The sequence below is a fragment of the Ctenopharyngodon idella genome, chromosome 3 (genome assembly GCF_019924925.1).
Source record: "Ctenopharyngodon idella isolate HZGC_01 chromosome 3, HZGC01, whole genome shotgun sequence".
In the NCBI taxonomy this organism is placed as follows: domain Eukaryota; kingdom Metazoa; phylum Chordata; class Actinopteri; order Cypriniformes; family Xenocyprididae; genus Ctenopharyngodon; species Ctenopharyngodon idella.
Genome location: NC_067222.1, coordinates 16,395,245 through 16,416,884, shown reverse-complemented (window position 1 = coordinate 16,416,884; position 21,640 = coordinate 16,395,245). Strand labels below are relative to the sequence as shown.

At 39.2% G+C, this 21,640-nt stretch overlaps 2 protein-coding genes and 1 pseudogene across 9 annotated transcripts in view; 1 reads left to right on the top strand and 2 right to left on the bottom strand.

Moving 5' to 3' along the window:
- The window catches only part of LOC127508098 (uncharacterized), a 320,544-nt gene that overhangs the window by 46,337 nt on the left and 252,567 nt on the right, over positions 1-21,640 (bottom strand). The gene's annotated exons all lie outside the window — the stretch shown is intronic.
- The window catches only part of LOC127508169 (trypsin I-P1-like), a 74,246-nt gene continuing 59,042 nt past the window's right edge, over positions 6,437-21,640 (top strand). For 2 of the 3 annotated variants that reach the window (XM_051885894.1, XM_051885897.1), the window contains exon 1: positions 6,437-6,861. In XM_051885894.1, coding sequence (XP_051741854.1) covers positions 6,807-6,861 — 55 coding nt within the window. In that variant the 5' untranslated portion in view covers positions 6,437-6,806. The remainder of the gene's footprint in view (positions 6,862-21,640) is intronic. The other variant, XM_051885891.1, reaches the window with a different exon arrangement.
- LOC127508126 (serine/threonine-protein kinase Nek1-like) lies at positions 10,926-19,476 on the bottom strand (annotated as a pseudogene).

Genomic DNA, 21,640 nt, shown 5'->3' with positions numbered 1-21,640 from the left:
GCCTCTATGAGCCTTGCCCCCTCAGAGGCCAGGCCCACAGTTTCCATAGTTCTGGGCGGGGATGGAGTATTGTGCCGCCCGCCTGAGACAGGAGATCCTGCCTGAGAGGAAGCTCCAATGGAGAGCCGTCTAACAGGGACATTAGGTCCGCAAACCATATCCTGGTCGGCCAGTACGGAGCCACCAGTATTAGGCTGACCCCTTCCTGGCGTACTTTTTCCAGAACTCCCGGGAGCAGAGCGACCGGGGGAAATGCATACAGACGTAGCCTCGGCCACGTCTGTAGCATAGCGTCCAGCCCCAGAGGTGCTGGGTACGTTAGGGAGTACCACAGTGGGCACTGGGTTGACTCTCCCGAAGCAAATAGGTCTACTTCCGCTTGACCGAATCTTTTCCAGATGAGCTCCACCACCTCGGTGTGGAGTCTCCATTCCCCGGGCGTCGGCGCCTGCCTCGACAGGGCGTCCGCTCCCACATTTTGATGCCCTGGAATATATGCTGCTTTCAATGAGAGGAGCTTTCCCTGGGCCCACAGGAGGATCCGACGGGCCAAGTTGCAAAGTCGGCGAGACCGCAGACCCCCCTGATGGTTGATATATGAGACCACCGTCGTGTTGTCCGTGCGGACCAACACGTGATGGTCCCTCAGGTCTGGGAGGAAGTGTTTCAATGCAAGAAATACCGCCATCATCTCCAGCCGATTTATGTGCCAGGAGAGCTGATGGTCCTCCCATAAACCCTGAACCGAGCGACCACTCATGATCGCCCCCCAGCCCGTGAGGGAAGCATCCGTCGTAAGCATTACACGACGACGAGAAGTCCCCAACACGGGTCCCTGGGACAGGAACCAAGGCTTTTTCCACATGACCAGAGCACGAAGGCATCGCCGCGTGACTTTGATCATGCGAAAAGGATTTCCCCTCGGAGAAAACCCCCTGGTCCTGAGCCACCACTGTAAGGGCCTCATGTGCAGAAGGCCAAAAGTTACCACGTTGGACGCAGCTGCCATAAGACCCAACAGTCTCTGAAACTGTTTTACAGTGAGTGACTGTAGATATGCCTGCATCGTGGTAGAGTCCCACACTACCCCTAAGTAGTTGGTAATTTGATTCGGGACCAGCACACTTTTCTTGGCGTTGAGCCTCAGCCCAAGCTTCTTCATGTGCGACAGAACAACATCTCGATGTTGAACTGCCAATCGTTCTGTTTGAGCTAATATCAACCAATCGTCGATATAGTTCAGCACGCGGATGCCCTGGAGTCTCAACGGAGCCAGAGCTGCATCCACGCACTTCGTGAACGTGCGGGGTGATAAAGATAGGCCGAAGGGAAGAACCTTGTATTGGTAAGCTTCGCCCCCGAAAGCAAACCTGAGGAACTTCCTGTGATGAGGATGGATGGATACATGAAAGTATGCGTCTTTCAGGTCTATCGCCACAAACCAGTCCTCGGACCTGATCTGTGGGATAATCTTTTTGAGTGTAAGCATTTTGAACTTTAACTTTTGTACAGATCGATTTAGCACACGTAAATCTATGATCGGACGTAATCCTCCATCCTTCTTTGGAACAATGAAGTAGCGGCTGTAAAACCCTGACAGCTTGCTGGGAGGAGGAACCCTTTCTATAGCTCCTTTTTGCAAGAGTGTCATAACCTCTTGTTCCATAATCAGAGACTGCTCTGGGGTCACCACTGTTGAAAGAACCCCGTTGAACCCGGGCGGCCGAGAGCCAAACTGTATTTTGTAACCCTGTTCTACAATGAGCAGCACCCATTTCGAAATGTTCGGGAGACGTTTCCATTCTTCCATAAATTCTACTAAGGGAACCAGTCTCTCGAGACTGGCCTCTGATGTTTTTTGAGCACTTGGCTCGTTGGTCTGACACGGCGCACCGGCAGACAAACGAATCAAGTGATGACCGACCCTCCTCGGAGGATCGGTGGAGGCCGCTGCGCCCTGACGCACACTGGGTGGCAGGGTTGGCAGAACGGCCCCCTGAGGGCGCCGAAGGGGAACAGGTACCAGATTTTTTAATACCCGAACCTCTCCGGGAGGGGCTGCCCTCGTAAGTCCCGGACAGCTGGCGTCAGGACTTCTTTTTTGAAGCCTTCCGGGAAATAATGACGGTCCTCAGATCCGCCCTACCCCCGGAAGACTTCGCCTGTGCTGGCCGCCCCGGTCCCCAAGCTCTCTGCGGGGGAGCACGGGTGGCCACACTGGCCTTCTGTTGCGCTCTGTGCGCCGAGGAGCCGGCTATCGGCTGAGGCTGCTCCCGCTCAGCAGCCCCAGGGGGATGAATACGGCGGGGAAGGAATCTCTGGAAGGCCGCTGATTGTTTACGTGTCTCCTGGAACCTATCGACGACAGATGACACTGCGTCGCCGAATAGGCCCACAGGAGACAGCGGCGCATCCATGAGGATGTTCTTATCTTTCTCCTTTATATCTGACAAATTGAGCCATAAGTGCCTCTCTGTGGCCACCAAGGCTGCCATAGAGCGGCCAATTGATTTGGCCGTCTCCTTGGTGGCCCGGAGAGCTAGATCTGTCGCCCTCCTGAGCTCCTGTATGGTCTCAAATGTCGCTTCCCCGCTTTCATCTATTTCCCCCAGCAGATCAGCCTGGTAAGCTTGCAGAATGGACATTGTATGAAGGCAAGCTGCAGCCTGACCTGCTGCCGAATAAGCCTTGCCCACCAAGCCCGATGTTGTCTTTAATGGCTTAGTGGGCAATGTCGGGGTCTTAAGGGACGATGCAGACTCGGGCGAGAGATAGCTCGCAAGCGTCTCTTCGACCCGAGGCATCGCCCCATAGCCGTGGTGTTTCAGCCCCACGATGTTACTATATGTGGATGTTTGGGGGCTGAACACACGATATTGCACAGGTCTATTCCACGACCTCGACACCTCGGTGTGGAGGTCGGGAAAGAACGGCAGACCCCGACGCTGGGGTAGTGACCGTGCGGGGAGAAAGCGCTCATCAAGCTTGCTTTTTGGTTTCGTTTCGCTTCTCTCCGCGGGCCAGTCTATTTTTAGCTTATCGACTGCCCTGGTTACTACCTCCAGCAGCTCCTCATAAGCTGGAGACGAGGATGGCGGGTCCTCATCTCCAGCCTCGACGCTCACCACGTCAACCTCCTCAGAGGAAGATATGTTAAGCGTCGGTGTCTCCCTCCGGGGGGAAGAAACCGCAGCGCGTGCTTCCACCGCCAAAGGAGAGACACTGGGTCTGGCAGGTAAGGGGAGAGATAAGGCAGAGCCCGTCTCTCCCCCCTCTACCAGATCCATTTGTGATCCCCACGAATGCAGCCTCCGCTGTGCCTCAGCAGCAGCGGGACCAGATCCGCGGGGAACACTCGCCGCGGCACCCTCCTCAAAGAGCGCGCGGCGTGATCTTAATACTCTGAGAGTGAGCCGCTCGCAGTGTACACAGACAGCCCCCTCGAGAGCTGCCTGTGCATGCTCGACTCCCAGGCAAACAACACACATCTCGTGTGTGTCCCCACCCGAGATGAATCGCGTGCAGGGAGGCACACACTTGATGAACTGCTGCTTATTCATTTTTTCCGCCATTATATATATATATATATATCGTGTCTTGTGAGTGCTTTTGAAACTCTTGTCCTCAGACGAAGAGATCACTGTGAGCAGAAAACGGGACAGACAACACTAAATAAGACACACAAGATACAGAGAGCGCTTGCTGAAGACAACAGAAGCTAGCGTTCTTTGTTCTGGGTATGCTTTATAGTTTCCTGGTCCGTGACGTCACCCGCCTCTGACGTCTCGTCTCATCATTGGTTGGATACAGAAGTGCTTCACGACGCAATCACGCAGAGGGTTCCCATCACGTCATTCGACGTAGCGTCGATAGTTCCCACGAAAGGGAACGTCTGTAATAAAATATTTACATATGTGTATTAAACATCTCTCTCAGTGAGTGACGGGAAATTTGTTTAACTTTTGGTTCAGTTGGAAGTTTGAATGTAAACCAGTAAATTCAACAATGCACACTACTACTAAAATCTGTTTTGTACCTTTAACATATACTGACAACCTCCATATAATCCAGGTGGTAAATGAGAAAGCCACATGAAGAATCGTCACAAGTAGCTTTTCCACGAGCTGAAGTATATACTAATATATAGAAGGTGCACAGAGTAATTCACGCAAACACAAAACACCATCATGGTAACACACAACACTTACATAATGCAATAAACATTCATTAAACAACAGAAGATGTAACATAAAATAAAAAGATGAACACACATTTGCCCAGAGCTGATACACATTTGATTCAAAGCCTGATTATTGTATCTTATACTTCAGTGATGAAGTTTTATTTGCTTATACGTTTTTGTTTGTTTATTATAAAAAGAACAACCAATTTGAATAAATTTAATTGATTACAAAACTACCGAGGCTTGATTTATAGCGTTTTAAGACTCTGAATAAGAACATACCACAGATGTCTCATGAACAAATTGAAAGTCATTTTAAAAAGCTTATAATGTAGGCCAGACTTATGAAGAAAGTGTAAAACTCTCGCAGTTGAAAAAGATTACGCTACGTCCTACACCTTCCCCTTTTCAAGTTTTTTTTTTTTTTTTTGTAAGCTGAATACATAAGGCATGAAAGCTAGATATTTTACTTCATAACTGGTTTGAATATGGATATTTTTTACACAAACACATCGCTTCACTTCATAAGGCCTTTATTAACCCTCTGGAGCCGCGTGGAGTACGTTTATGATGGAGACACTTTCTTCAGCTCATTTAAATCATAACACAAAATTATAAAACAGTTCTGAGATTCACCTTCTGCTAATCTTAAAGCTCCACATACTTTTGCAGATCGCAGATATGTAATTTTTTTTACATATCGCAGATATGTAATTTTGTATAATTTTCCTGAATAAATGAATGACCAAGTATAATATTCTGTCTCATTTGTTTGATTGGGTTCTCTTTGTCTACTTTTAGGAATATCTGAAAATGTTTTGGGTCATATTTATGCAGAAATACAGAAAATTCTGAAGGTTCACAAACTTTCAAGCACAACTGTAAGCTATATGGTGGCGATGTGTCAACAACGTTTGTGTCACACGTCTGTGATGGTGAAATTTCCACTTTTTAGGGGGGATTGAATCCAATTCTGAATCCTTGTTCTGGAATCGCTGGAATCGCCGCGGACACACTTAAAACATTAGCTAAAACATGAAGACTGACTGAGCTCAACACACTAAGACTGTTTCCTTCGACTGAAGCAGATTTAAATACTTACACACAGAGTTTAAACACTGACTGAACGCAACTGGCTCTGACTCGTTTGGGCATGATCAGTCGTAAGTATCAAATTACATTCATAATCAGCCTTACAATGATCATAGAAAGCAGCCTTTTCATAATGTAAAACTTTACCTGTAAATATGTAGATACATTTCTATAGCTCTGACTGATTTTAAAATTGTAATTTTAATTGCCCATAGCCCAGCAGTAAATATGCTAAAAATGCTTATTCAAGGACTTTCATTTAATCGCATCGGAGCGTGTGAGCATGATTTGTTTCCATGGTTGTCATAATATTGTTGTGTTTACTCCAAATATTGCTGTTCATGATATAGAGATGATCAGCAGATTATTAAAAACTCCTGTCAACCACTGGATTGAGGAAATGTTTTCCTCTGAGAGAAATATTCACCTTTATTTATAATAGCGCAATAAAACTGGTTAAACTTGCTTTACTGGCTAGAAAGTCATCATCAATGCATAACATTTTAGTAAATGATATGAAAATGTTATGAACAGTTAGAAACAGTATTAGTAACACTAAAATAACTTATTTTACAGTGTTGATGAAGGAAACTCAGCAAATCGTTTAAAAAAATAAAACATTTTTTTTTTTACACAGAAGATGTAAATGTAAATTTATTGTCCTTTCATACATTCTTTCCTTTTGCTGTAATGAACTCACTAGCAAAACTTTTATCTTTTTTATCAAATAAATGATAGAGAGACTTTGATTTAAACAAAACATTTGAACAGTATTATATATATGTATCTTTCTGTTTAATACTAGAACAAATTAATTTAAAAATGACAATTAAAATAACAAAAGGGGAGGAGACTAAGATTCTTAGAAACTCTGGAGAGGTTTATTGTTTATTTCATGAGTCAAGTAAGAGGCAGACAGGGAAGTTTATGATAGAAAAAAGAAAATGAAAACTTTTAATGTAAGCAAATCGATGGATTTTGCAAGAAAAATATCTGTGACGAATGACGTAGGACATAGCGTTGTCTAAGCGGTTCAACTACGTTATTCGTCACATCAGTTACAGTTTTTCTGTAAGTCAACCATCTAGAAGCTAGTCATTATAGTTTATGAAGTTTTAAATATGGATATTTTTCTCACAAACACCCATAGATTCGCTTCAGAAGAGCTTGGAAGAGCCAGGATATATTTTAATAAAACTCTGATTGTGTTCGTCTGAAAGAAGGTCTTGTACACCTGTCTTGAGGGTAAATAAATCATGGGACAATGTTCATTTTTGGGTGAACTTTCCATTTAATGTGTATTGAAGTGACCTTGAACTGAAAGGCACTTAATAGTAAACCTTAACATTACCTGTGAAGGTGTCCAGGGCGTGTACTGTAAAAACTGACAGAAAAAAAGGCATCTGCAAAAAGATGAGACTCATGGTGGCAGGGGCAGAGAACAATTGATGAACGTGGCAGTACCTGCTTTTACATCTCTTTATCCTGACAGCTGAAGAAACAGCAGTCTGAACCAGACCAGAACATAAGTATGAAGTTTAACACAGCTTTGAGTGTTGTTGGGACCATACTTCTCAGCATAGCAGGTAAAATCTTACACAAATCTGTTAAATTAGCTATATGTTTAATGTTTAAATGTCTTAGTTGAATTGCAGTTACTAGGGACTTTTGTAACATAAATCGATAATCGACTACAAACACAAACACTACCAACTTTACCGAATTTGTGTTTCTCATAATCTCAAAATACTTTTTGATCTAAAGCCTTATGCTCAAATTCATGAAACTTGTTTTGAGGATAAATATACAGCATGTTGTGCTTTTATTTATAAATGTAAGATGTATTTATTTATATCATTTTTTTATTGGATGAATTAAATGTATATGAACTTATTCAATACCAAATACATAAATTGGTTGATTGAGTAAATGAAGCTAAATTGCTCTAAAATATGGAAAACCGTGATAATAATAAAGTATGAGTAACTGTCTGTTTTACTACTAGTTTAGTACTGTAAATACTAATAATATTAATGGTTTAATAATAAATATTTCATGTAAAATTATAAATGGGAGTTTGGGGAGGGCACAGCGATGCCTAAGAAAAACTGGTTCCCCAAAGAACCTTTCAGTGAACAGTTTTTAAAGAACCATCTTCTTTTCTTAATGTGAAGAAGAGTTTAATCATCTAAATAACATCTAAAAACCATAAAGAACTGCAATTGTAACATCTCAAATTAAACCAGTCAGAAATGAGACAGAACCATGAAACTCATTGTGCTCTGTGGAGCAGAATAAACACAAAAGAAGGAACTGGGAATGTTCCCCCCCTGTCACGATCACCGTCTGTTCCTGTCAGGTCCTGGACTCCATTTCCCATAATCCTCCCTGCCAATCACATGCACACTCCACACCAATCACCCATTGCCACACACACCTGTAGATCATTACCTGGACTATAAAAGACTTACACACACACCACCTCATTGCGAAGTCTTGATTCACCCTGGTGTTCAATTCCAAGCGGTTTCCTGTATTGATTGCCTGCCTGTTTCTGATCCTGTTTGCCTTTTGTGTTGGACTGTGTATTGTTTCCTGACCTGTGAGTGTTATTTGCCTGTCCTGACTACTGCCTGTATCCTGACCACGATTCTGCCTATCCCTGCTGTCCCTGTTTGCCCCTGCTTTGACCCTGCCTGTACGACCACGCTCTTTTATAATAAAGCTTGCAAATGGATCTCTGCCTGAGTCTCGCTTCGTTACAGCCCTGTTCTTATTGTTCGTGGGTCAATTTGGCCCATATAGAAAACCATTCAAAAGCAACTGTACAGACCCAAAATACAAAACACTCTTGTGTTGTATGTCAGAACTCCTCAACTCTAGTACTGAAGTGCCAGTGTCTTACTGAGTTTAACAAATTTTTATTTTCAAAGTTTGTGAAAATAAAAAAAGTTGTTTTCCCTGTTAACTGTCTGTCCAACTTTTTGAGCATAAAAAAAATCACTTTACCAACCTAAATTGTTAAAAATCTTGACTTCAGAGCACAGACTTAAGTTTGGTATATTTTTTTTTTAAAGGCGAAACATCACAGATTATTGCAGAAGTAAAAAAAAAAAGTTTAAATTGATTAAAATTTAAAATATTTAAAAAATTATATTTTATATAAAATATATATTTTACAAAACACATTCAACTCTAAAACTTAAAGAAAATCAGAGCTAAATATCTGAATTTTAGGTGGATTAAAATTCCACTTTTCCACTAGATGACATCCAGACTCCACCGGTGACCATATAAGGACTCTTTGATTTCCATATATGGTTTGAGTGCTCTGAACCATATATTTCCATAATTTTCAACATATTTATGAACTGGTAGTTCATAAGTAGTTTTGGCAGTAATGTTAATATTTGATTTGAATTCAATCCCTAAAACACATAAAAACATACGGAAAGAATAGTTTGGCGCCACATCACAAATGAAGAATCTATAGCTATTCCTCTATTGCGCTGTCATTTATTTTGAAAATCAGTCACCAAATATAAAAACTAGAGTCTGAAAGCTTTCAAATGATATATAGTTTGTCAAGATTACTTTAGGTTTATACTAAGATATTGTTGTTATAAATGTATAATGGCAAATGTCCCACGGATGCGGGGAGGGTCTTAAAAATAAATGAACATTTTTATTCATCATAAATTCAGAAATGTATTATTTCTATTAATTTAAATGTATTGATATTAAAAGTTAATTATTTGTACTTGATTGAATGGTTTTTGTTTTTTTTCATAGTGTGATTTTTTTTTAAAAATCCAATTAGGGTCAATTTGACCCGGACCACACAGGCTGTAACCAGACATCGAACAGTGCATGAGGGTTAAGTGACACTACTATGGAAAATAGTGACATTACATTTTCTGTTTAGTCTCAGTACATCTTGCTGATCTCTTTCTATCGCTATGATGAATTAACCAATCAGAAGCTTCTAGAGGAATGTGCTTGGAGCTTTAGCCCTGCCTTCTGTGTGAGGAGCGAACACAACGAAGCATTATCATAGCAGTTTTCAGCATATCAGACATCAGATGAGAGTAAATGTTTGTATGTTGTGAATGATTCCAGACTTTCAGTAATTTTACTCATCTATGAAAATGATTCATTATTATCCCCAGACTTACACTAGAGCATGGTCAAACTTTTGAATTTCACATCATTCCAAACCCATGTGACGCAGTGTTTAATAATCATACAAATTTCAGCTCCACAATTTATTGAAGCTTTATTTCATAAAATGACAGGCGTAAGTAAGTCGGAGCTCACTACAAACTAATTATGGCTTGTATAATATTTTTGATTTGATTTAAACTTCGCAAACCACCTTGTGAGACTCAACCAACAAGCAACGCTGAATCTGCAGACACGGACATCCAAGACCATGACCAGTCAAGACCAGAGGTGTGGTCAAGAACAGACCTTCCAAGACCATTAAAGAGCCACCCAGCAAAACCCTCAGTGTTAAAATTACTGGTCTGTGTTTGTGTCCTCACTTCAGACTGTTAAATAACACCACCTGAAGCAGAGTTGCAGTTAATGAGATACAGAAATTAAGTGATGATTGAGCATTAGTGATGAACACCTGCTGTTAACAAGCAGAATCACTGAAGGAAAGAGAAACAAGAATAGAAAACAGAGAAACACAGAAACTATAACTTTCTTCAGCCACAGGCTTAGATGAAATCATCTGAAGATAAAAGACATTAAATCTCTCAAGATCTCAGCAGAGGAGGACTGAACAACTCCACAAACAGCATTACAGCTTCATTTACTGCTAACCAGATTGACTTTATTCCATTGTTTGCTGGAGACATATATATGTCCAAACATGTGGATAACATGTTTTTTAAAAAAAAAAATTTTAATTTTTTTTAAAAAGTTTACTTGCAGATAATATAATATTACTAAAATTAAAGGTCACTTAAGTATACTTAAAGAAAATACACTTTCATTAGTTTCTTAAGTGCCCTTTTTAAAAATGCACTTTGTAATGATATGTAAGTTTAACTTAAATGTGCATTTTAAATAATTTAGTAGTGCTTTAAAGAAGTACATTTATTTTGATGTATTGACATTCTAAAGCACATGTAAAATAAAGGATTCAGTTTGAACTTAAGAGTGCTGTCCAATATTTGTTAATATACTTTAAATGTTCTTATTGTATAATATATACTGTATATACTATTATATACTGTGTCCATTTGCACTTGAAATTATTTTTCTTTAAACTTAAGTACACTTTCTTATAAGAATATTCTCACATATATCAGAAGAATTGTATTGTTTTTGTCTTTGAATTGTTTAGATACAGGTTTGACTTTAATTCATTTTCCCACATATCACTAAAAACAATTTTAAAACACACCCCAATAAGTACATGTAAGCCAATAGTAATCCATAAATGCTATAATCCATAATCAAACCTACACCTCTATTTAATAGAAAACACTTGAGTATAATGGATATACAGTGTCTGATTTATAGTGTTGTTTTCTTTTCTTTTCTTTTTTGTCCATTCTGTCACCTGATGAAGTTTGGTTTCACTTGATATTACTATAACAATTATATTATTATTATTATTATATATTATTATAACAATATTACTGATCCGCCTGCATTGACACTATTGAATGAGAATTGAACTGAGCTGGACAGTGACATCACCTTTCTCCAGAGCTGCTGTATAGATGAAATTAACTAAACTTTAAAATTAAAATGTAAAAATTAACTTTGTTGCATAATTTTACAAAAACAATCAGTACATAAAAGGAACTTTATAAACATTAATTGTGGTTGTTCCAGAGCAACATATTAAATATTTAGATTGATTTCTACAAAAAAAAATTCCCTTCACTCTCATGTATAATGTTGTCTGATTCTTTGACTGGAAGGTCATAGTGATTTTGTCAAGTAAGACATGTTCATCAACATATTTTGTTGATCCTAGAACAACATTCCAGTCTGAAAATTTAGTCTTAACCCTATTCCTACCCCTAAACCTATACCCATAACTTATCCCTAAAATCAGAGGGGAAAGATAATAATAAGTGAATAAGAATGATGTAGAAGCACCTAACCCTGGTTGCAAGCCTAAACTTGACATAAACGGTAGACTTGTCCCTCAAATCTGATTGGTTGTTTGGAATATTGTTCCAGGATCAACAAAGATGTTGATCCAGGAACATGTCCTACTTGGCAAAATCAAGGTGACCCTGATGGTCAACATATCTATATGTTTAAACTATTTAAATCATTGTCTATTTCTCTGTCACCCCTGGCCAATTCTATATAGCCTTTTAGTTCCTCTCTTGTTGTTTGTATTTCCTTCTGGACATTGCAAAGCTCATTATGTGTTCTCCTCATCTCTGCAATGGATTTAAGCACACTGGATTGGACCTTTTCTGGATCATCTACATTTGCCAACAGACCCAAATTCATGAGTTGTGTTGCACACAAAACATTCCTTCTGTCTAAATTGCATGATATTTGCACGTTGTCAAAAGCTGAGCTGCCGAAAAAAACACTGAACTTTGTGATTTTTCTCAGAACCTTTCTCAGTGTATTCAGTGGTGTGAGAATTGGTTCGCTTGCAGATTCATACTTCTGCTGAATTTGTTCAAGGCTCTCTCTGAATGATTTTTGTTGTACAGTGTTAGTAATGGTGGATGCAGCACCTGTTACTCCACCTGCAATTCCTACTCCAACACCAACACCAGTAACAATCAGAGACGCCCCAAGAGTGAACGGTGACAAAATTAAACCAGCTAATGCAGCGATTCCTCCAGCTGCTCCGATCACTGAACCTGACAGACTCCCCGCTGTGGCGCTGTAATGTGCAGACTCCATCGAATCTGTTATTCTTCCCCACTCACTAACTAAAACCTCAATGTCTTTATAGTGCTTGTTGTAGGCCTCATCAAAGGTGGTGATAGACTTCACAAAACTCTGTAGCAGTGCCTCTGGAGTTCTGCTGTTTCTGTCTACTGCATCTGTCAGGAACGGTTTAGCTAGAATCTCTTCAGCTGAAGGTCTGTCTTTAGGGTCACGACTGAGCATTTGACTGATTAATTCCCGAAGTTCCTCTGAGTATCTCTCTGAGATGGGAGGGGGGTTTCCTGTCATACCGACAGCATGAAGTATGTGGCGCTGCATGTTATTGGCCTGTGGAGGAAAAAAATAAAATAAGAATCTGCTTAGTGTCAATAGGGGTTGAAGGAAAAAGAAAAGGAAAACAAAAGTGCTGGATATGATACAAGCAGATTATAATGAAGAAAAAAAAAAGGATCTTAATTTGTGTTCTGAAGATGAACGAAGGTTTTACAGGTGTGGAACGACATGAGGATGAGTAATTAATGAGAATTTTAATTTTTGGGGGAACTAAACCTTTAACACTGGGGGTTTTGCTGTGTACCATGAAAAAGTTTTTTGTTCTAAGTCCCCACCACAATCTGTTGCCATGGACAATGATTCAATTATCACACTTGTCCTTTAGTTCGTTATCTGTGTGTTTTGTTCTTCAGATGGATATGAGGATGGGAACATGGAAACAGGCCATCCTCCGAAACAAACCCCACCATGCACCCTTGCCTAGAGCCTATCCAGGCATGGATGTGACACCAGAGCCCACCGCAGACAGGGAGCTTTCATCTGCTGTGATGAATGGTCCAGAGCCTGGGAGGAGAACAGCGCTGGCCATCGCCACCGAGCCGAAATCCCACAGTGAGTCTGACCAAGTGTGTGATCCGACACTATCTGTTCCTGTGGGAGTTTTGGTGCGTCTAGACAATGAGGACTGGTTGTTCAATTGGGAAACTAAGGTAATGCTCCCCAGCCTGCCTCTCTCCTGTGCTATCATCACTGCTGGTCCTGCCCAGCATAAAGCTTGTTTCATCACCCTGTATTGCGATTGTGTTGTTTTTGCTAATCCTGACCGGCCTCCCTCTCATTCCTCCTCATCCAGATTCAGCTAGTCCTTCAGCCTCATGTTCGCTGATTCCCTTTAACCCATCATCTCAACTGATGCTGAGCCACGGGTCCACGGGTTGCCAGCTTCGCCCAAGTAAGTGGATCTCCCGGCTCCTCTTCCGGCTGCCGGTCCCATCACTACACCTGTCAACCTGTCGGCTCCACCTTGGCTCTACCCTCGGCTCCACCAGGCTCCCTTGTCCCTACGGTTCCACCTTCGTCAACCATCACCCTGCCTGCGCCACAGACTCAAGAGCTTTCCACATTTTACCACCTTGGACATTTTTCGCTGCGGCTACGCCGTGTATCACTTGGTCCTATTGGCTCTTTGTCTGCGCCTAGGGCTCTACTGTCAATGGCTTCTTCTCCGTCTGTCGTCCCCTGGTTGTCATCAGCCAAGACTCCATCATGGCTCCTCCCTATGTCGACTCCGTCACGGGCTTGCATCCTGGCTTTGTTGTACCACCTGGCCACTCCTCCCATTCTCACCTCCCTGGTCTCATTCACCATCATCACCACCCTGGTCCCTTCCAACAGGGCTTCCTCCTTCACCAGTCCTTCATCCATCTCCAGAACTACCTGCTCAGCCATTTTACGTCGCAAGGCTGCACCTTCTCAAAGGAGAGCATTCTGTCACAGTTATGCTGTTTAGTTTAATTTGTGTGTCCCTTCAGTCACATATCTCCTTTGTTCTAAGTTCCCACCACAATCTGAACACGATTTAATCATCACACCTGTTAGTCCTGTTCGTGATCTCTGTGTATTTAGTTCCTCAGTTTGATATGATCAGGGTCCTGTATTTGTGCACAACTTGTGGAGTTTACTCATTGTTTGGATTTCCTGATTTGAGTTATTTAATCATTCTTTTATTATTTGACCCTTTTGGCATTTCATCATCATCGGACTAAAAACATTAAATATGGTGCTTTTTTGAAAAAAAAAAAAAAAAAAAAAAAAATACTCACCCACACATCAAGCATGCAGAGATCATGGAGCAACCATCCCAATGACCATATGTCACTAAAACAGCCAATGCATTACAATGAAAATCAAGAAATATGTGTACACTGTAGAAAATGTTGTGTGCCAGCTACTTAAAAATGATGATTCCATAATTCATTTTTCATTTAAGTGTACTGTACATAACTGTTACATTTTTAGACAACTGAAATAATCAACCTTCGTGGAAAGACCTTATCAACGAAATTGTCATTTTGATTACCGTTTTATAATGCTGAACATATCAATATTTTATATGCATTCAGTTATCCAAAAGCATACCTCTTGGAGTTATATTTCTTCAGATAAACTTCTGGACTGACATAGAGCTTTGCACCCACAACTGAATTAGCATATTCATCAGCTCTGCAAAGGAAGAACAATGTAAACTCAAACCTATAACAGTCCAGGACTTTTGCTTTTGGACAAGAATTTTTCATTTTGTTCCCATTACTGCTTTTTGTTTACCTTTCCAATGCTGTTGAGCGTCCAAAATCTCCTAGATTGACGTAACCATCTTCAGTCAGAAAGACGTTCTACAATGACAACAGAAATCTCATGAGTCTTACAGATTTGACTTTGTGATATGATTTATTGAGCTTTATCAGTGCATACCTGAGGCTTAATATCTCTATGAATAATTTTCTTCTCATGGAGATACTTCAGAGCCAGACAAATCTGAACCAGCCAGTCGAGGATCTACACACATGGAGAAATCCCAGTGTGTGAGTCAGTGATTGTGTGTGTGTGGCCCTGGTTTTCCCTACATTATGGGGATCAAATGTCCCCACAAGTACCAGTCAGTTCTGACCTTGTGGGGACATTTTTTGGTCTCCATGAGGAAACAAGCCTATAAATCATACAGAATTATATTTTTTGAGAATCTGTCAATGCAGAAAGTTTTGTGGGATGGGTAGGTTTAGGGGTAGGGTTAGTATAATGGGAGAGAATATACAGTTTGTACAGTCACCATTACATCTAAATGTCCCCATAAGAAATGTAAACCTAACATGTGTGTTGTATAATGTCCCCACAAGGATTGTATTTTTTGGGTCATATCATACTAAATCATGTTTTTCTTGTTGTAAAGTTGTTGTAAAGTTTATGTGAGGGTTGTTTAAAGGATAGAGAATAGAATGTACAGTATGAATGTCTGCATAAGAAACTCACCTGTTTTTCTTAAAAAAAACGTTCTTCTTTCTGTGTTTCCATGATTTTTGAAAGGTCACCTCCTTCACAATACTCCATCACAATATAAATGTGTCCCGCTTCTTTATCTAAATAAATTAACATCCAGTCAGAATAATTTAACTCTGAATGTATTAAAATAGCTTCATTTTCCAAAAGCTATACTGATGTTTTTTGTTAAGTTAATTGTGTTATCCTTCTTCAGTCGCTATTTGGAGCAAAGGAACTTTAGTGTAAAAAGAAAAAAACCTTCAAATGAATTCACATAAGTGACAATATATCCAAAGTTCAGAGTTTTCAGGATCTCGACTTCCTTTCTGACAGTATCCAGCTCATCCCCCTAAAAAGAAGAAGAAGAAGAAGAAGAAGAAAAATCCTTCCATTTAAGCGACACTCTTATTGGAGAGAAAAAGATATCAAGCTTCTGTGCTCAATACTTTAGTAAGATTCAGTAATGCTTACATCTCTGGAGTTCATCTGTTTGATCACATAAGGATCTCCGTCTGTGTCTTTCACCAGAAACGCTATTCCTGAAGCTCCTCGTCCAAGTTCTTCCTTCATGGTGTATCCGTGTTCTTTTAGCACCTCTATAAACAAGTTTTAGAATAATTTCCATCACTAGAGATAAGAGAAGCAAAGATTTTCCAAACTTTGAATCAACTGCACCAATTGCTTTGCAAAATTATTATTATTTTGAAGCACTGAAAACACCTGCTGGTCAAAACTGTGTGAATGCAATGAAAACTCAGTCCAAACATGCAAAAAATAAATAAATAAAAATAATTGCAAATATCTTCTTGAATGTGTAATGTATTAAATGCAATCAACACAAAATATTACTATTATATTTCAGTCATTTATTTAATTTATTTGTGGGGTTTGTTTTGTGTGTTTATGGGGGCTAATTTATTAGGCTAATAGAAGATAATTAACTATTCGTTCACAGTCACTCCAAATCTAATTATTTGTGTATTCAGACTCAATCTGATCTAAATGATTGACCTTCCACTTCAGTTTGTCCGGTGGCACTTTTTCATTTTCTGGAATATCTGCATTGGTTTCTATGGCACTGACATTGTGTTACAATAAACAATAATAAAAAGATTATGTGTTACAACATAAATGTGTAGCCACCACACTGAACTGTGTGTCTAATGAGGCAGAAACATGCAAGTATTGTCATACCTGTACGTTATCAGAAATTTGTTGAAATATATTCCAATTTTCAATTTAATAAAGAAAACATGAAAAAAAGAGGCATTTTCAGTCCTCTGACTCTGGTCCACTCTGGTCTACCATTGCCATCAGATTGTGGTTTCTGTGGGAGATTTGATGCTTTATGCTGCTAAGATTAAACTGATGTTGCTCAAATTGAGTGTGAAGTTTATACTCACTGATCACACCAGGAGAAACGTTCATGCTGGGATCTGAGATACTGCTGTCAGCACTGGCGCCTGAGAGTCTGCGATACTGAGCCATCTTTAGAGGAGAAATACTACATCTTAATGATATTTACATTTGAAATATTATTGATTGAGACCTTTTAGTGTTCATTCTGAAACCTGTAAGATCTCCTTATGAATCTGAATTCTGTCATATCTTGTTATTGAATTGCCAAACACTAAAGACAGAACTTGAAGGGTGTTTTTGTCCTCCTGAAAATCTTGGAAGTTCATAAGACAGGTCAGGGAATGTTGAAGCATTCAGGTTAACCCATTAGAAATGAGCTACAGGGGTGAAATACTATTACAAACACAGAAATCTTAAACATGTGGTCTTCATATGCAGGATAAGGCATCACTGCAGTCCAGATCCGGTGTGATAACTGTGTCTTAACAGCCGATCTCATCAGATTTCACATCATCAGCACACTCTACACATTACAGTTCGATTCTGCCGCAGGAGCTGCTTCTGTCCTATACTTAACACACCTTTTTCACATTCACTTTACCTAATATAGCATATCTGTACATACATATATTGTCTATTTTGTTTTTTGTGTATCTATCTATCTATCTATCTATCTATCTATCTATCTATCTATCTGTGCGCTGGAAGCTTCTCTAAAATCAGTCTCTTGTGTGTTTAAGCATAATTGACAATAAATCCCCATTCTGACACATCAGCTGCAGCAGTGACACAAGCAAATGAAGCAAAGGCTTTTTACTATTTGTGACCCTGGAGCACAAAACCAGTCATAAGTCACATGGGTATATTTGTAGCAATAGCCAACAATACGTAGTATAGGTCAAAATGATCAATTTTTCTTTTATGACAAAAAAAAAACAAACATTAGGATATTAAGTAAAGATCATGTTCCATGAAGATATTTTGTAAATTTCCCACAATAAATATATCAAAAATGTATTTTTGTGAGTGGATATGCATTGTTAAGGACTTCATTTGGTCAACTTTAAAAGGCAATTTTCTCATCTTCTCTTTTTTTTTTTTTTTTGCACCCTCAGATTCTAGATTTTTAAATATCTCGGCTAAATATTGTCCTATCGATGGAAATCTTATTTATTCAGCTTTCAGTTGATGAAAACTGACCTTTTGACTGGTTTTGTGGTCCAAGGTCACATTTAGATCTGAAACATTAGGTCTTCATTTCTGTCATGCTGTGTTTTAGCATTTGTAAACAAGAACAACAAGAAAGATCAGTAATTTTAATATTGGTAAGCCTGTATGTTAAGAACATTTAAGCACTTCAGAAATGAGTTGACTGCATATTTCATCAACATTGAATTGTCACCGTGGCATTGTTGTCAAAATTGAGTTATTCACATATTCGTATTCTATGACAACTTATTTACATTATGTGATTTATTTTAAGTTGTGTACATATATGTTACATAAATCTGTCCTTTTTCAATCCTTTTTATGTGACTCCTATATATATTTTTTATTTTATTGTAGGCTACTTTTGTTTTATTTCACACACACACACACACACACACACACAGAAAGGCTGAGTATCCGATTTATATTGGTGTAAAATGGCGCATCAGCAGCAGAAGGCCAATCAAATATCCCTGTGGAATCGTGTCAATAATATCTGGGAGACTGGGACTGAAACAGGTTCTGTATGGACGAACCACCAAACAACTAATGTTTTAATCATTAATGTTTATTCATTTATTCATCTACAACATAAAACTGTAAAAAGGTCAGGTGTTTTAAAGCCAGGTTTCTACACAATGAACTCGTCTTTATCGAGACTTTTAACTACAAACCAGATAACATGAAGCTTGCATAACTTTAATACAATTATATGAAATCTCAAAATCCAAAACACAAAGGTAAATAAAGTACCAGAGCGCATACATCTATGCTTCAAACACGCGTCCTCTATAATAAATAAATAAATAAAACCGTGACCACTTGGACAAATATTAGCTTTTGGTTAGTTTCCCAAATAAACCCTAATTAAAACAGTATTATCTTTCTTTCTTTCTTTCTTTTTAATTTATTTTTGATTTCGTTTTGGACATTTTTGAAACTACGATTAGGATACTTAGGATTTTAACTACACACACACACACACACACACACACACACACACACACACACACACACACACATTCATAACGTTGCATTAATAGCATTACATACCTGTGCCTTGTTGCAGTCCGGACCTCTTGTGTTTTTATTAAGAGCTAATGAATAAAACAGAGGAAGCTTGAACACGCGCTAAAACAGATGAAATGTTTTCTTTACAGCGCGACGATAAAAACTGAAGTGCACCTAACACTGACCGAGCTGTCCACTGTAGTGTTAAAGCACGTGTGCAACATATAAAATATAAAAGGCTATAACTTCCTTCTCTCTATGTCCAGTCAGAGGTGTGAAGTCCGCTTATTATTGGCTACTCGACTTTGGGCTTTTTTTCTTAAAGTCGTTTAAAGATTTGGGCCGCAAAACCTGTCAACACTGACCCAGTAATGTTTCTTTAGTCTCACTCTACAAAGCTTTCACTCCTTTAGCATTATATCGCTTGCCCACCCGTTTGCAAAAAATCACATGACTTAATGAATTCATGAAACAGCCAAGTTCGTTCAGGTGCATCTGATGGTTAATGGGCTTTAAGGGTGTTTTCTCCGGCATATAACTTCTTTGACATTCGTTGTATAAAAGCAGCTTCTGACAGTGAGTTTCACCGGCTCCAGAGGCAGGGTTTGGGGGAAACTAACGACCATAAACTGCCCTTTCGAGTGCAGCTTTCTCCAGTGTGATGACTTATTTCCTACTGAAAATATAAGGCTTGAATAAGAATAAGAGCAATAAATAATTGTAAAGAAAAGAGTTAACAACTAATAGAAATCTTGAATAACAATATACATTCTATCTGGTACATTATTATAATTAAATGGTTATTTTCCATGTTTTATTCGGAGTGTCCTGACTGCAGGTTAAGACTCATGTTCACATCAATCATAATGGACCAGACCAGTCTAGGTTCAAGAAAAGAGACGCACACTTTTTATTTGATTTAAAACTGTAAAAGTACATAACAATAAAAATAACAAAGCAATATTAAAAATGTAAATAATGCAATTAAAAAGTTAAAGAAAAAGGCAAATAAAAACATATTATGTGTCACTCTTCTATATAACAGCTTTTTTTAAATGTTTAATTTTCTTGATTTAGCTGATATTTTATTCCTAAATGGCCTGTCTTGACTTGATTAATGACTGTTATAACCATATGACTGTTATTATCTCAGAATTCCTATTATTATTAATTATTCACAGGAAAAAAATTATTTGGTATTCATCAAGTGAAAATCCATTATGGAAAAGTCAATTAAAGGTACAATATGTAAGATTTGTGGATTAAAATATCCAAAAAACACTAGAACGGTGTTATATATTTTGTTGACTTGTGTAGCCCTACTTACATTATCCCAGATATCTCCAAGAATGTTTAAATCCACAGAAATAAGCAATTTTAACCAGGACACGGATCCGATCTGTGCGTCGCCTATCGATGAGATCATACCCATGTTACCCTCGATTTCCAGTTTTATTTTGTAGAAACCATGGAAACACCAACGACGCTTTAATATATTCTGTTTTATTAGACAGATGAGCAACTGTTTGGATACATTCATAGACAGAAAACCAATCTTTGTTATTTAGCTCAACACTGTTAGTGTTATAGTTTGAATCTCATTTTCTTCATTTACCACGTTTTACCATGCCTCAAAACATACATAGCATAATCAGATGCAGCTTTATTACCAATACAGCGTTTTGTATGTTTCAAAATTAATTGCATGCCATTTAGCAACACAAGATATCCAGCATTTATTAATATGATATTCTAATATTGATCTAGCTTACTGCAGTGTGCAACACGTGTCTCATAGCAGCTGCCGAGTGAACACACAGAGTAACTGTAGGAGCCAGTGTTGTGAGTGTATTTCGGCTGTCACCAGGTGGGGGCAGTGTGTGCACAGAGGGGTTTTTAAAAAGGTGTTTCTTACACGTAGAGTTAGTTGGCTTGGTGGAGGGGGAACGCGTACAGTTTTTTTTTTTTTTTTTTTTACCACACACACACACACACACACACACACGATAGAAGCCACACACGATAGAAGCCACACGTTGGATGTCCACTATCATCATCAGTATGTATGTTCGCATTAAGTTTCATAAAGTAGCCAAAAACTTTAGATCGACTACAAGAGGACTTTGATGTGCGTAAAGCGAGTTGTATATCCAAGCCATCTGCAGCTATAGGAACTGCTGTGACAAAAAGTAAAAAATTTTGTTCCCGTTGGATTGTTGAGCGACGTTGAATGGATTATAAGAGCGCTATTGGAGTGGATTTTCGTATAAACGCCAAACAAAGGAAGGTGAATGAGGATTAAAGGGATCCCGCTCGCTTTGTTCAAGTTTGCAACGTGGATCCAGGACGGACAACAAGGAAATGGCTGAAAATCTGGGTTTTTACAAAGATGTCAGTGAATGGTTGTCTGATACTGGAAAATCATTGATTGTGGATAAACCCTGTGACGCTTCATCTACAACAAGCAGTGAAATAGGACCTGATGATAGTATTTCAAATGTGTCCACGAAACAATCCCATCACAGCAAAGCATCAAAAAGTTCAACCACTACTTCAAGCACAACTTCTGCACGGATAAAGGCTATGGTAGAA